The 15,163-nt window shown below is 42.8% G+C and overlaps 1 protein-coding gene across 1 annotated transcript in view; it reads left to right on the plus strand.

Annotated features, from left to right (window-relative positions):
- Positions 1-14,859, plus strand: part of LOC142465513 (vomeronasal type-2 receptor 26-like) — a 146,359-nt gene extending 131,500 nt beyond the window's left edge. Inside the window, exon 6 of the mRNA XM_075569499.1 lies at positions 13,952-14,859. Coding sequence (XP_075425614.1) covers positions 13,952-14,859 — 908 coding nt within the window. The remainder of the gene's footprint in view (positions 1-13,951) is intronic.
- Positions 14,860-15,163: the final 304 nt, after the last annotated feature.

The following is a 15,163-nucleotide window of genomic DNA, read 5'->3' on the forward strand; positions in this document are numbered from 1 at the left end:
CTGCCCACGGCTCCGCCCGGCAGTCTGCACTGCAGGCAAAGACACGCCACAGTCTCCACACCCTCCACACGGATTATCAGGAAGCCTCCTGGAGCCGAATAAGGGTGAGTGGAAATCACAGGACCTTGGTCCACTTTGTCAGCAGCTTCAGCCATCTTTACCAGCGGAGGCACTCGTCTCAGAGGTCTATACTGATCAATGGCTCTTCGCAACTGAAAGGCATGGGCTGATGTAGCAACCCTTCCTCCCATTTTCTCTGTCGACATCCGGTGTAACCGCAAACCACTCCCCCTGGTTGAAACTAGGGGGATGTCTCGTAGATTTGTAGGCTGACCCAGCACAGGTGTGGAGTGAGTCATAGTCCATGAGGGCGCGGCTCCAGCTTTCGCGCCAAACTCCTCAGCGGGGTGGAGTTTTCTCATTGGCGCCAATCCTGGCCAACAATTAGCAAACTGCAAAGTTGCAAGACTTTTTGCAGCATGCCCACGCGGCGTCCCGGGGAAGCGGGAACCGCCATTTTGATTAGTATTGTCCTTTCTTTCACTGAAGGCAGCGTCTGGCTGTTTGTTAATTGGGGTATAACAAAGTCAATTTCGTTCCTCCCATCTAAGCACACTGTCCTGCTCATTATTCTCAGGGGTATCATCCCGAGAACAAAAACACGACAAACACGGCGCAGCCACAGCTTTCACGCCATTCCACAACAAACTCACAAAAGTCTCTTCTGTAGCTTGTTCTTCGTCTGACCGCAATCCTGGACCTTCTGCTCTATGCAGATCCTCCATTCTCGTGGTTCTCTCTCTCCGCCATCCTGGACCTTCTGTTCTGTACAGATCCTCCATTCTGATGGTTCGCTCACCCTGCCATCCTGGACCTTCTGTTCCGTACAGATCCTCCATTCCGACAGGTCTCTCGTGATCGTTGAACACCGATTCTCTGTACGTGGAGCTCCGCTCTGCGGGGCAGCTACCACATCTGTACAATAAACATGCCTTGTGCACCACCTTGTGTACCTAACGTAGATCTGACTCGTGTTTGCACTACCTCAGGCTAGGCTCACTCTTTCTGTGTCTACTGTAACACGTTCCTCCAGTCTGTGCTCCTTGGTAAGTGATCTGGAATGGAGACTAGAGTACTCTGGCTCTTCCATGCAGTACTTTGGGCGTCGACCTACTTTTGGCTAGCCTAGTGCGGACCCTTCCAGAATTCCTGCTCTCAGTTACCAGTTTACCCCTTCAGGCGTCCCCCGCTAGCACTACCTCAAGGCGACTAGAACAGCAATAGCCCCCGGCTCCAGACTCACTAACCCCTTACGGATCCCAAGGCGTCTTTGCGGCATGCATCTCCAGCATCTCCCTGACTACCCCTGGCTCCGTCCCACGCAGCACAAAGTGGCAGCAGACACTTCTCTCTTTCCTTATGTGTGCCTAGCAAAAGCCTGTCCTGTTGACAGGTATCTCAGCAGCGCCTCCAATTGTAACAGGTGTTCCCTCTGGCCTGACCCACCCAATCTCATATTGGCCCGTGTAGTCTAACCAGTCCCCCATTACAAGGCGTGTGTGGTGGTGCACCTGCAAGTAACAGGACTCTTGAGTCTCCCGCTTGGTGTTATTAGGGGATGTCATCAGGACAGGTAGCTGAGGTAGTGGGTGCGAGTCCAACTTACTTCATGTGCAGCGCCTCCACCTCATCAGGATCTGTGCTTCCGCAGGGAGATGGTCCTGGTGAGGAACTCCTTCTTGGTGCCATCCACTGTTGAGTAATCCCACACTCACACAGTGGGGTTCTTTTTCTCAAGGACATCTTTATTGCATACAGGGATGTAGCAGACTGCCCCATGCAGCTGCCGGCTCTAGCCGCACATCTCTCCGTGATGTCCCTTTGCCAGGTACGCCCTCCCGTACTGAAGTGGGATTCCCTTTCTCCTAGGGAGATCACCGCTGTGCCAGGTCCCTGGACACAGTGTGGCGTAGACAAACTTAATCTATCACTCTGCTGCCGCTAGTTACTGCACTAGGGTCACAAAAGTGTTACTTCCTCCCGGTACCTTCGTATTACTATTTCTTCACCAACCACAACACTAACTGTCAGTGTTGTGCCCTTTATACTCCAGGGGGCAGGCGCATCTCTGAGGTCACTATCCAGGGACTCAGAGCATACAGCCACTCCCTTCCTTACACAGAGCACCACACAAGGGTGTGAGGGAAAACCTCCATAACTACTGTTGGCAGACCTGTATTTACCAGGACTTACTGCCAACAGGGAAGAGGTATGCAGTCATTATTATGCATGGCTACAATAGTAAAACTTGTACTTTTGTTTTTCCTCAGAAAAGAAAACTTTATCATCTCATGCGGAAAATGCAAATGGAGGGATTTCGATGGATAATATCGCTTTATGTAAAAAAAAACACGTACTGGAGTCAACAGTTTAGTTGCCATTGTTATTGATTAGGATAGAATACTGTAACTGAGAGCTTCATAGAAAACCTGAAACAGTATGCTGTTGTTTTCAGACCGTATACAATACTTTTTTATATATATACTGTATAATAAACCCGAAAAATAAAAAGTATGCATTTATTCTACATGTACTCCAGTACATATGTGTATTCTATACCCGTACAGCATATATTGTTTTAATACACTTGTGATGTACTGAGCATGCCTACAGTATACAGTACAGTACTGTACAGTATGCCTGAACAGTACTGTACTGTATGTTCTAGAAACAGTGTATTTTGTTACAGTATAAAAGGAGACAATGGAACAATTTTAAACAAATCAACATTTTCTTTTATTGGTGGAGTAAGTACAAAAACATTTATGGAGCACAGTAAGTAAAACATTTATTTACAAATACAATTTAAAAACATTTAAAGTGTACAGCAATTCAAAACATTTACAGGTTTATGGTATACTGCTAGTAAAAACATTTATGTACAGAAAGTCAAAACATTTACACTGGCGACACACTTTATTCGAGCTCGGCTAGTCCCACGAATTCGGGTATACCCGGGTGTATTGAGGTTTGTGACTGTTTTCTGCCCGAGTGCATTGAGTTATTTTCCGGCAGGGATTGAAGCATTTTATTCCCGCTGGCTGCAATACTGCACAGTATATATATATATACTGCATTACAATTCAGGAATTTATGCCATCTGGTAGACACGCGAAGCATTGCAGCCTATTAAATCCTAATCATTATCATTTAACAGATCAGCCGCCCATCAGCCAGGCATGAACCCAGGCTGGGAAGGCAAACGCAACGGGGCTTGTCAGAGGTGAGGAGCGGCGCATTCCAGGTATCTGCCAGGAACATACTGGGTATTTGCTCGAATAAAGTGTGTCGGTGCAGTACAGTAGGATGGTGTACAGTACAGTAAGTCAGGCCTGCACAACTCCAGTCCTCGAGGGCCGCAAATAGGCCCGGTTTTCAGGGTATCCTGAAAACCGGGCCTATTTGCGGCCCTCGAGGACTAGAGTTGTGCAGGTCTTGTGTAAGTAAAATAAATTCTTTATTAATAACATTTAAAACACGCAACATCTCCATTATTAAAGTACAGAAAGTCAAAACATTTACAGCACAACAGTATGGTGTTAGTAAAAAAAAATCTTTATTAATAACATTTAAAACACGCAACATCTCCTTTATTAAAGTACAGAAAGTCAAAACATTTACAGCACAACAGTATGGTGTTAGTAAAATTTTTTCTTTATTAATAACATTTAAAACACGCAACGTCTCCTTTATTAAAGTACAGAAAGTCAAAACATTTACAGCACAACAGTATGGTGTTAGTAAAAAAAATCATTATTAATAACATTTAAAACACGCAACATTTCCTTTATTAAAGTACAGAAAGTCAAAACATTTACAGCACAACAGTATGGAGTTAGTAAAAAAAAAATCTTTATTAATAACATTTAAAACACGCAACATCTCCTTTATTAAAGTACAGAAAGGCAAAACATTTACAGCACAACAGTATGGTGTTAGTAAAAAAATTCTTTATTAATAAAATTTAAAACAATGATGGTGTGCTGAACAGCAAGTCAGGCCTGCACCACTCCGGTCCTCGAGGGCCGCAAACAGGCCCGGTTTTCAGGATTGAAAACCGGGTCTTTTTGCGGCCCTCGAGGACAGGAGTTGTGCAGGTCTTGTGTAAGTAAAAACATTTCTTTATTAATACAAGATAAAACAAGCAACAAGTCAAAAAATAAACAACATTTTAACTGTCACGCAAATTCGATCCCCACCAGATTGTCCTTCCAGGGCCGATGCCTTGTATGACTCAAAATGCCATTAATGGCATCTCTCACGATTTTCATTACAGGATCTGTAATTGAAAAATAGCGCCGCAATTCCTCCACAATAGTCCTTTTTAAATTTTCAGGAAGCACCTTTTTTTCGCGATTTCCTTCGTATTTCACTTTGTAGACCCACCAGCAGTACACCAAGTAGGACACGTGGTGCTTAAAAATTAACATGGCATACTTCTGGGTTAAACCAGCACTCATCACCTTATACTTCTCCCTAAGTGGATTGGGCAGCTCGCGCAGGATGATGTTGGGCACCGTATCGATGCAAGCGTATGTGGGTTAGATTCTGGGAGCGGGTGTTCTTCTGGGAGCGGGTGTACTTGTGGTGTCGGGCGAGGGTAGGTTGTCTGGGAGGATGCTTTCCTCCTGTCTTGGTCGCCGTGTTGTCTCCTGGCGTGGTCTTGATGGGGTTGTCATGTCATCCTCGTCAACGGCATACATGTACACATATTCTTCTGGTGGAGGGGGTGCGCTTGGTGATAGATGGAGGTCAAATGTCCCATTCATCCTATCCATGCCACCCTCCTGCTCCGGCATCGGAGATACAGGGGTATGGACTCCAAGCAAATTATGTATCCCTGCTATGTCAGTCTCTATCTTCTCCATCCGTTGATCCATCTTCTCCATCCGTTGATCCATCTTATGCATCCGTTGATCCATATTTAGTATTATCTCTAAAAGAAGATCTATCTTTACCAGCATAGTAGAGTTCCCTGGGATATCGACACTTAACCCATTCAGCATGCGGTCTAACGAGCTGGATCTTGTGCATGGGGTGCTGTGGACATCTGGGTGGATGGGTGCTATGGAGGATGAGATGGGGGTTCCCTGGAGAGAAGCGGCAGCGTCGTCGAAGAAGGATAGAGGAGATGACCTGTGGATTTCCGAGAGAGAAGCGCAGAGTCATCCAAGCGTAATGGAGAAAGTGACCTGTGGATTTCCGGGAGACCAGCGGCAACGTCGTCGAAGAGTAGTGGAGAAGATGGGCTGTGGGTTTCTGGGAGAGCAGCGGCAGCATCGTGGATGAGTAGTGGAGAAGATGGGTTGTGGATTTCCGGGAGAGCAGCGGCAGAGTCGTCGAAGCGTAATAGAGGAAGTGGCCTGGTGGTTCGATGGGTTGGCTGCCATTTGTTTTGCTTTGAGTGTACATCACCGAATTTCTTCTTGACATAATAAGGCTTACGTGTATTTAAAACCTTAGCCTTTGGGGTCAGCAGAAGGTTTTCTTTATTAGCCTCAGCCTTTCGCTTTGGCGTTGGCTTGGAAATGGCTCCCGCCTTTCGCTTTTTCTGCATGACAGGCACGGCAGCAGCGAGTGGGTTCTTGCATCCGTAGAATCGGGGTTGATCCATGGAAGCAGATAGCACAATGCAGTATCTGGACAAGGGAAAGTTCAGATACAGATCATCGAGTGGTGTGCTATGCAAAGTGTGTAACCTTTTATGCATGGCAACGAGGTACAGTTGTTTAAAGTGGGCCTACTCTAATGTGAGTCATTAACGTATAAATACACCATCCATTTTGTGGATTCACTGCACATTGAATACACATCGACTAAACATCGAATATACATTCTTGTGCTTGTATTTCTTTCTACTCGCAGCTATGCCTGTTAAAAAGATTTCAAAGGATCTCAGCATGAGAATTAAGGAGATGTACACGAGCTGACAACGAATTGCAGATATCCAACGCTGGTTAGCTGCTTCTGGCCTCGTTGTTCCATCAACCACCGTGTGCTATCATGCACACGGAAAAACCAAACAATGCACAAGGACACCAAACGGTAACTAACGTGTATATACCGAATTAACTATAAAATTAGATAGATCTATACTATATAGTTCTATTAATATGCAGCAATATAAACAATAATAGATATACTTTATTATATAGTTATATCAATAGAACTATATAGTATAGATTTAGCTAATTTTATAGTTAATTCTGTATATTTATATAACTACTGTATATAATACAGTATATCTATTACTGTTTATATTGCCGCATATTTATATAACTATATAGTATAGAGCTATCTAATATTATAGTTATTTCTGCATATTTATATAACTTCTAGCTGATATATCCGGCGTTGCCCGTGATGTAATGTTCTGGCTCCCCCATCCTCCCAACTCCATTCCACCCTCTTCACAGCTGTTCAGGCTTCCCCTCCTTCTCTCCTGACTCCCCCCCCCCTCTCTCCTGACTCCCTCTCTCCCGACTACCTCTCTCCCCCCTCTCTCCTGACTCCCTCTCTCCCCGCCTCTCTCCTGACTCCCTCTCTCCCCCATCTCTCCTGACTCCCTCTCCCCCCCTCTCTCCTGACTCCCTCTCTCCTCCCCTCTCTCCTGACTCCCTCTCTCCCCCCTCTCTCCTGACTCCCTTTCTCCCCCCTTTCTCCTGACTCTCTCCCTCACCCTCTCTCCTGACTCGCTCCCCCCTCTCTCCTGACTCCCTCCCCCCCTCTCTCCCGACTGACCCCCCCTTTCTCTTGACTGACTCCCCCCCTCTCTCCTGACTGACTCACCCCACCTCTCTCCTGACTGACTCCCCCGTCTCTCCTGACTGACTTCCCCCCTCTCTTTTTACTGACTCCACCCCCCCTCTCTCCTGAGTGAATATCACCCCCCGCCTGTCTGCTGTGTGCCTCCATATTACCGGAGGCAGCTGCAGGAGGAAGGGGGTCCTTCCAGAGGCTGCCTGCCCACTGCCTGTCCCCCCGCCGGGGAGGGAGGGAAGTGAGCGCCGGGGAGGGAGGGAAGTGAGTGCAGTGGAGGGAAGTGAGCACCAGGGAGGGAGGGAAGTGAGCACCGGGGAGGGAGGGAAGTGAGCGCCGGGGAGTGAGAGAAGTGAGCACTGGGGAGGGAAAGAAGTGAGCGCCGGGATGGGAGGGAAGTGAGCATTGGTGGCTGGGGCAGGAGGGCCACGCCGCGCTTCCCCTCTGTCTGGGAGCCGGTGCAAGGTGGCGCACGTGAGGGTGAGTGTGATGGGGGGGAGAGGAGAGTGTGTGTGTGTGTGTGTCTGGCTGAGGGGGAAGAGAGTTGCAGTTGGGTGATGTCATAGAGCCACCAATCTGATTGGCCAGAGGCTGAGGACCAATCAGATTCACCGCATCTAGCACTAACCTTTCGAATTTATATATTAAGATATAATACAGTATATCTATCTATTATTGTTTACTGTAAATTATGTGCTGTAACAGTACTTGCGGCCTAATGCACTGTAACTTACAGGATTGTTGTTTTTCTTTACACTGTAGGGATACAACTCTTCTGGTCGACAAAATAAGTGAAGAGTGCCTTAAGGGTCAAAGACACTCTGCTGAAAAATCACAATCTCACTGTATCCGAGACCAGCATAAAGAAGATGAGATGCAGAATTTAATGGAAATATGGACGTGTGAGGTTAGTACTGGACAGTACAGGAGGTTAAAGTGTTGTTTAAGAAACTGTACTGTACCTATAAAATTATTCCTTGTCATTACAGAGCGTACCCTATTATAAGGGACATTAACAAGATCAAGAGAGTGGTCCAAGCCCAGGCATGGATCGACAGTGGAGAAACTTTCCAGGATTGCATCTTCACTGACGAGTCTACGGTATCGCTGGAGAGATTTGCCACCTTTGCATTCCACAAAAAAGGTTGCATATCTATGAAGCCGCATCCAAAACACCCAGTGAAGATGCATGTGTGGGGTGCCATCTCTAGGCGTGGACCAGGATGCATTGTCATCTTTGTAGGTAAAATAAGTCACATGCTTTTGCCTTACACACTGTACTGTACTAGTGGGCAGTTTATTGAGCACTTTTCTTTTCTTGTTATAGGAATCATGAATAAAGATTTTTTTCCAAGAGCAAATTGAGCCTGAGATTGTGGAATACATCACACGTGAGTTCCCAGATGGTCACCGTTTCTACCAGGACAACGATCCGAAGCACACCGCGTCTACAGCGCATATTCTTGAGCGAGGTATCAACTGAGTGAAGATGCCAGTGGAGTAAGTGCGGTAACCGTGTCTCATTTTTTCCCACTGTTTTTACTGTGTATCTCTTTAACTTATTGTCCTTTTTTCCCCCCTCCAATGACAGATCGCCAGATTTCAATCCTATCTAAATGGTCTGGCATCAGCTGAAGGATAATATCCGAAAAGTCGTGAAACCCTCCAAAAAGGATGAGTTGGCGCAAGGCATAATGAGTTTTTGGAACAATGTAATCACCGTGGAACGATGCAATAAATATATTGACCATATTGCGACTGTGTTTCCCATTGTGATCGAGCGTAATAGGCAAGCATCAGGAAGGTAGTATGGTACAGTACTGTACAGTAGTATGGTAAGTACAGGCACACCAAGTACAGTATGATACAGGTAAGTATGGCACAGATTTTTCCTTTCCTGAGAGAGCAGCACTAGCCATCTGGTTACAAAGTATTTAACAGTAGTTACAGTATACAGTAGTTACAGTATAGACTAGTTTGACAGTACTAACTGCCTACTGTAGTCCAATATGGAGTAGCTATACAGTACACAATGTGAAAGTGGGTGGGGGAGTGGGGAATGTGGGTGGACTGGGCGCTTCCCAAGTGATATTAGATTGGTGTAATTAGTGACACACCTTAAGTACACAAAATAAACCTAACACCATACAGTGATAATCAAAAATAATAGTGTACAAGTGCAGCTCAACTTCCTCTGGTGGGACAGTTCCACGTCCCAGGATGTAGAATTCTCTTTTCTTGGGGTTGATGAGGAGCGCAGGATAAGCTCGTGATATGTAAAAAATAAAAGTATATATAGTGCAGATGGTAGATCACTGCTATAGAAATAATCAGTTTAGGAAATGAACTCACAAAAATCGTAGAATGTTACTGCATGTCAGAGATCCATCAGGATGCCTCTCAGTGGAGTGGATGATATGTAAGTGAAAGAAACCACAAATAGTGCATACTGTATAAACTATAAATATGTATTAATCACAAATGTTCAGGAAACTCACATTTTCCATAAATAAGATGGGTGGTGGAGAGAACCGCCGATAGAAGGGTGGTGGAATGTGAAGCTGCTGCCCGGTGCTTCACTTTGACTTGCACCTCACAGTGTAGTTCCGCATCAGTCTCTGCCGTCGGGAAAGGGAGTGAGGAAGAGCTATACAATTTCTTTGGGACCCTGCTCTGAGAAGGAAGAAGCTCAGTGTGCTCTGTTCTCCAACGAGTTCCCTGCCGCAGTTTATACAGTATGCACTATTTGTGGTTTCTTTCACTTACATATCATCCACTCCACTGAGAATCATCCTGACCCCAGTTACACAAAGGGCTCCAGTCAGAGAGAGATGGATCTCTGACATGCAGTAACATTCTACGATTTTTGTGAGTTCATTTCCTAAACTGATTATTTCTATAGCAGTGATCTACCATCTGCACTATATATACTTTTATTTTTTACATATCACGAGCTTATCCTGCGCTCCTCATCAACCCCAAGAAAAGAGAATACAGTACACAATGCCATAATACAGTATGCCCATAATTGCACAATTTTTTTCTTTTCTTGTCTTTTCAGAGAAAAAAGGATAGACAGCGGGAGGGGGTATCATGGGTATCGATAAGGGGAGGGATAGTCCACCAGGCAAGGGACACATATGTGGCAGAAGCCAATCGTCTTTTGGGGGAATACACTACTTATCTACTTTTGGAGCAGGACCTCATGGATACATATCAAAAAGGACTAAAGAGCTTTCTATTGGAGGCACAACATAGGGAGATAATTACAAAATCAGAATTTGAATTTTTATTCTAACGTCATCCTAGAACACCTGTGTTTTATCACATACCGAAAGTGCATAAGGATATGGAACATCCACCAGGGAGACCAATAGTCTCTGGGTTGGAGTCGATGACGTCCAGCGTGTCCCAATATGTAGATTATTTTCTTCAGCCTTTTGTGGTGAAATTATGATCATATATTATGGACACGCTGCATGTCATCGACTCCATCTCAGGGATTCCCTGGAAACCCACATACATCTGGGCCACATGTGATGTGGCCTCCCTATATACATGCATTAGTCACGTTAAGGGAGTAGCAGTGAGAGAACATTTTTTGTAGAAAGAAAATCATTTAAGTCATTTACAAAGAGATTTCATTTTCAATTCTATTTAATTTATTTTAGAGCACAATTATTTTTTGTTTGAGAGTGATTATTTTTACAGGTCTGTGGAACAGCCATGGGCAGCCGGTTTGCCCCCAGCTATGCTAACCTATACATGGGTATATGGGAGGATACCCATGTTTGAGGATATCCTAGGCTGGGGACGGTCTTGGTGTTCTATGGCCGTTTCATAGACGACCTTTTATTCATTTGGGATGGAGATATGGAGGAGCTCACGGACATTTTATTGTCCTTTAATGACAATCAAATGGATATACGTTTTACGTTTGAAACAGACATATGTAAAATAAACTTTCTGGATTTGGAACTGATGGTCAACACTGACAATCAGATTGTCAAAAAAACATTTTTCAAAACAATATTCACAAATTCTTATGTACATTTTGCTAGTAACCATTATAAAAAATGGCTGGAGAACATCCCCAGGGGCCAATTTCTTAGAGTCAGGAGAAATTGTTCTCTTGACTCTGATTACTTGGCCCAGGGGGATGCTCTGGTCAATATATTTGTGGCAAAAAAGTTACAATAATCATACAATTCAAGAGACCTTTAAACAAGTGGGTCAGTTATGTATATACGTAGAGATTGATGCTCATATACGTGTTTGGACTCACAAACTGTATTTCAGCATATAAGTAGATGGGAACTTCCATAAATCATTCCAACATATGTATAATAAAAGGGTCAAGGGGGAGTATTAAACATGGGACCTAGCGGTCAGTCAGCACGACTACCGCAAATGTGGTTTGCCCCGCTCTCCCCCCTTAACATATACACTTCCCTTAATAGGGACCTAGGTAACAAAATGAGGGCTACTGCCCATTACTTTTCCATTGAGTGTATAGGAATCCGAAATCCATCCATAACGAAATTCCACTGCTTTTTCTACAGGACACTTCCTGCAGATTTCTACACTGGCTGTGCTCCTTGCTTCTCTATAAGTGGGTCAGTTAGACAGATTATCGCTTTTGGAGAAATAAAAAAACATCACGTTTTCTAAAAAAAGTAATGGACGAACAAATAAAAATGATCATGTGGGTTCACCACTTTTTATCACACAATTTAATTGTGCCTCTTTGAAAATAAAAAATATACTCAATAAATATTGGGAGATATTACTTAGTGATCCGATTAAAGGGAAAAAATTACCTCCAAGGATACCAGTGGTTTTCCAGAAGGCAAGAAATATAAAATCTATTGTGGCACCTAGTAGATTAAAAAGAAACAACAGCCATAACACTAATATTCAATCTAATGATGGTCATTTTGTGTGTGAACATTCGAGATGTCTTACGTGTAAACACCTAAAAAAATCTAGTACCATCAGCTCACATTCGAATGGGTCTAGACACAAAGTGAAGGGTCACATTAACTGTTTGTCTACTTTTATAGTATATGCCATTATGTGTCCCTTTGGGGTTCAATATATTGGAAGGACCACACGGGCTCTATGCATGCGATTTTTAGAACATCGACGAATTATAATCCATGGATTGCATACACACAGTTTGTCTCGACACTATAAAATCAAACACAATAAAGATCCATCTTCTCTGATAGTTATGGGTATTGAGGCAATTAATCCTACACTTTTGAGCGGAGATAGGCACAAGCTTTTAAGTTTGAGAGAAACTTACTGGATATATGAATTAAATACACTCAGTCCAGACGGTCTTAATGACTGTATTGACATCAGTACTGTTGTCTATCTCCAAAGCCAACCGTTTCTTTTCACGTCGGTTCCCCCCCACCTTGGGGGTTAAACACGGAGGTCTGGGTTCAACATGCCAGACATGTTCCCTTCGGGTTCGACCCCATATGGTTCATTTTTGTATTATATACATTACATGCATCTTGTTATCCTCTCCATCTCTCCCTTTTTCACGCAAATATTGGGTTTATAATAGTTTCACTATATTCACTATGATTCACTTACATTCATCATGTACATACACAACACATCACCTATATTATCATTCAGCACAAGTAGTTCATTTACATTTTAGATTAATATATATATATAGTACAGAGTTGGTTATAATTATTTTATTATAATCATATTGCTATCTTAGTTTCACTCCAAATTTAATATTCCTTTCAATGGTAGGTGGGATGAGACTAGTGCAGTCTCGCCAAATTAGGATACATGGTGACCTGGGATACATGTCTGGTTTGTATCCTTCTTGTATATTTCTCGTGGTTTTACATCTTTTGTCCTGATGTTCTTCGCTGTCTTTTGTTTTTTGTTCTTCTGCTTGATTTCTATCAACAATACATATATATATTTTATTTATTTTTTTCCGCTCACAGGGGATTCACTCCATTATGAGGATCTCCATAGGTTTATTCATGGGAATATACACTATTAAGGTGGGTTCATGTATCTTGGGCAGATCCCACCTTTCTTTTATCTCAAAATAGGGGATTATTCCTTTATCACATATTATTATAACTTAGTATATACTCTTCCCCATCCCCCCCCTTCCCAACTCCCCCCCTCATCCAATTCATATACATTTGTTTTTTCATTGAAATATTTTTATTTATTTTACGTTTATTATCATTCTCCTTCAAGCCAACTCTAACTAATGAGTTAATAGATGTCTCTGTTTTTACAGCGGATCTGAGGTATTTATATGGTCTATACCATAGAAACCTCATATATATATATATATATATATATATATATATATATATATATATATTTTATATTTAAAATTATTTATCAACATTTAATTAATCATGCATTTATGACTTAGTTAATATATTTTTCACTGGTATTTATTCATAGAAGCATTTATAGATTTTGAGATATAATGGTCATTAGCTGATTGATTTCACTTGTTCTTCTAATAATTTATACTGCAGCCTATTGGACTCCAGGTATATATGCTTCCAGTAGCATGCCTGGCATCTATCCCCTGATAAAATCAGCTTGTCTGAAGAAACGCTTAGGGCTAGGTGTGCTGTGGAAATCCTAGTGCTGTTCGTGACCTGCTGCATATTCCTACAACAATTGTGCAACGTGACAAGCTGTTCCACTGTATCCGACTTCCCCCACCTCCCCCGGCGGGAACCAGGGTCATCTGGTGGTGTGTTCCCGGGGGAAGTGTTTGTGTAGAGCCCATTGTCGTGAGTTCCTGCTGGACTGTGACTCACGAGAGTCAGAGCGGACCTGGTGGAGTTGCAGAGCTGCGGTGCAGTGGAGCAGAGGAGCAGATTCTCGCTGTACACTCGGAGCATGACTATTATCTCATAAACTGCTGATTTATCTTCGTTGTTTGTGAGTTCTATGTATGAGTTTTTTTGGAATATTAAATACACCTTTGCACAGTAATGCACTAGGATTGGGCGCTTTTTTCTTTTTTTTCTTTATATATATATATATCTATATATATATATATATATAGTTTGCATATAAATTAATTTTATGTTTCTCTTTTTGTTTGTAATTTTTGCAGATAGTGAGAATTGCCTAAAATGCCCAGATGGGGAATGGCCCAATGAGAAGAAGGATCGGTGTATTCCCAGACTGATTGAATTTCTATCTTACATCCATGATATCATTGCCATAGTCTTTTCATCTGTCTCAGTTCTCCTGTGTCTTATAACTGCAGTGATATTGGGAGTTTTTATTAAATTCAAACACACTCCCATTGTCAAAGCTAATAGTCAGAGTCTCAGCTTTATTCTCCTTGTCTCCATCATGCTGAGCTTCCTCTGTGTGTTCTTGTTCCTTGGTCGTCCTGTGGATATAACCTGCATGCTGCGTCAAACCTCTTTTGGAATTATCTTCTCCGTAGCTGTCTCTTCTGTGCTGGCCAAGACTATCATGGTTTGCATTGCTTTTAAAGCCACCAAACCTGGAAATGTATGGAGAAAATGGATGGGAGTCAAACTGCCCAGTTCAATTGTCTTTTTGTGCTCATCCATTCAAGTCACAATTTGCATTAGTTGGTTGTCTATTTCTCCCCCATTTCAGGAGCTCAACATGCACTCTGATCCTGGAAAGATCATCATTCAATGTAATGAAGGCTCAGATATTGCCTTTTACTTAGTTCTGGGTTTTATGGGGATTCTGGCAGGTGTGAGCTTTATTATAGCTTTCTTTGCTAGGAATTTACCTGACAGTTTTAATGAGGCCAAGTACATCACCTTCAGCATGCTGGTATTTTGCAGTGTTTGGATTGCAATGATCCCAGCTTATCTGAGCACCAAAGGTAAAAATATGGTGTCTGTAGAGATTTTTGCCATATTGACTTCAAGCGCTGGACTTTTAGGCTGTATATTTATTCCAAAATGCTACATCATTTTGTTTAGACCTGAGATGAACACAAAAACACATATGCTTGGGAAGATAAATGGATAATCTTGTACATAGATCTACAACCCTGTCCAAATTTGTTCAAACTTTCTGAAAAGAAAAGTTCTAAAAACAACGCAAGAGATTTTTATAACCTTACAAGTTGTAAATTGACGAAAACAAAAGTGCAATCTTTACATTTCTGATAATGTTTCTAATTTGTCATGAAACTTTGAATACACCAGAGAGTAAATATCTGTGAAATGTTATTGATATGAAAGAGAGTCTCAGTCTCTCAGTGTCTCTCAGTGTCTCTCAGTTTCTCTCTCAGTCTCTCTCTCAGTCTCTCTCTCTCAGTCTCTCTCTCTCA

This window comes from Ascaphus truei, chromosome 1 (assembly GCF_040206685.1).
Source record: "Ascaphus truei isolate aAscTru1 chromosome 1, aAscTru1.hap1, whole genome shotgun sequence".
Classification (NCBI taxonomy): Eukaryota; Metazoa; Chordata; class Amphibia; order Anura; family Ascaphidae; genus Ascaphus; species Ascaphus truei.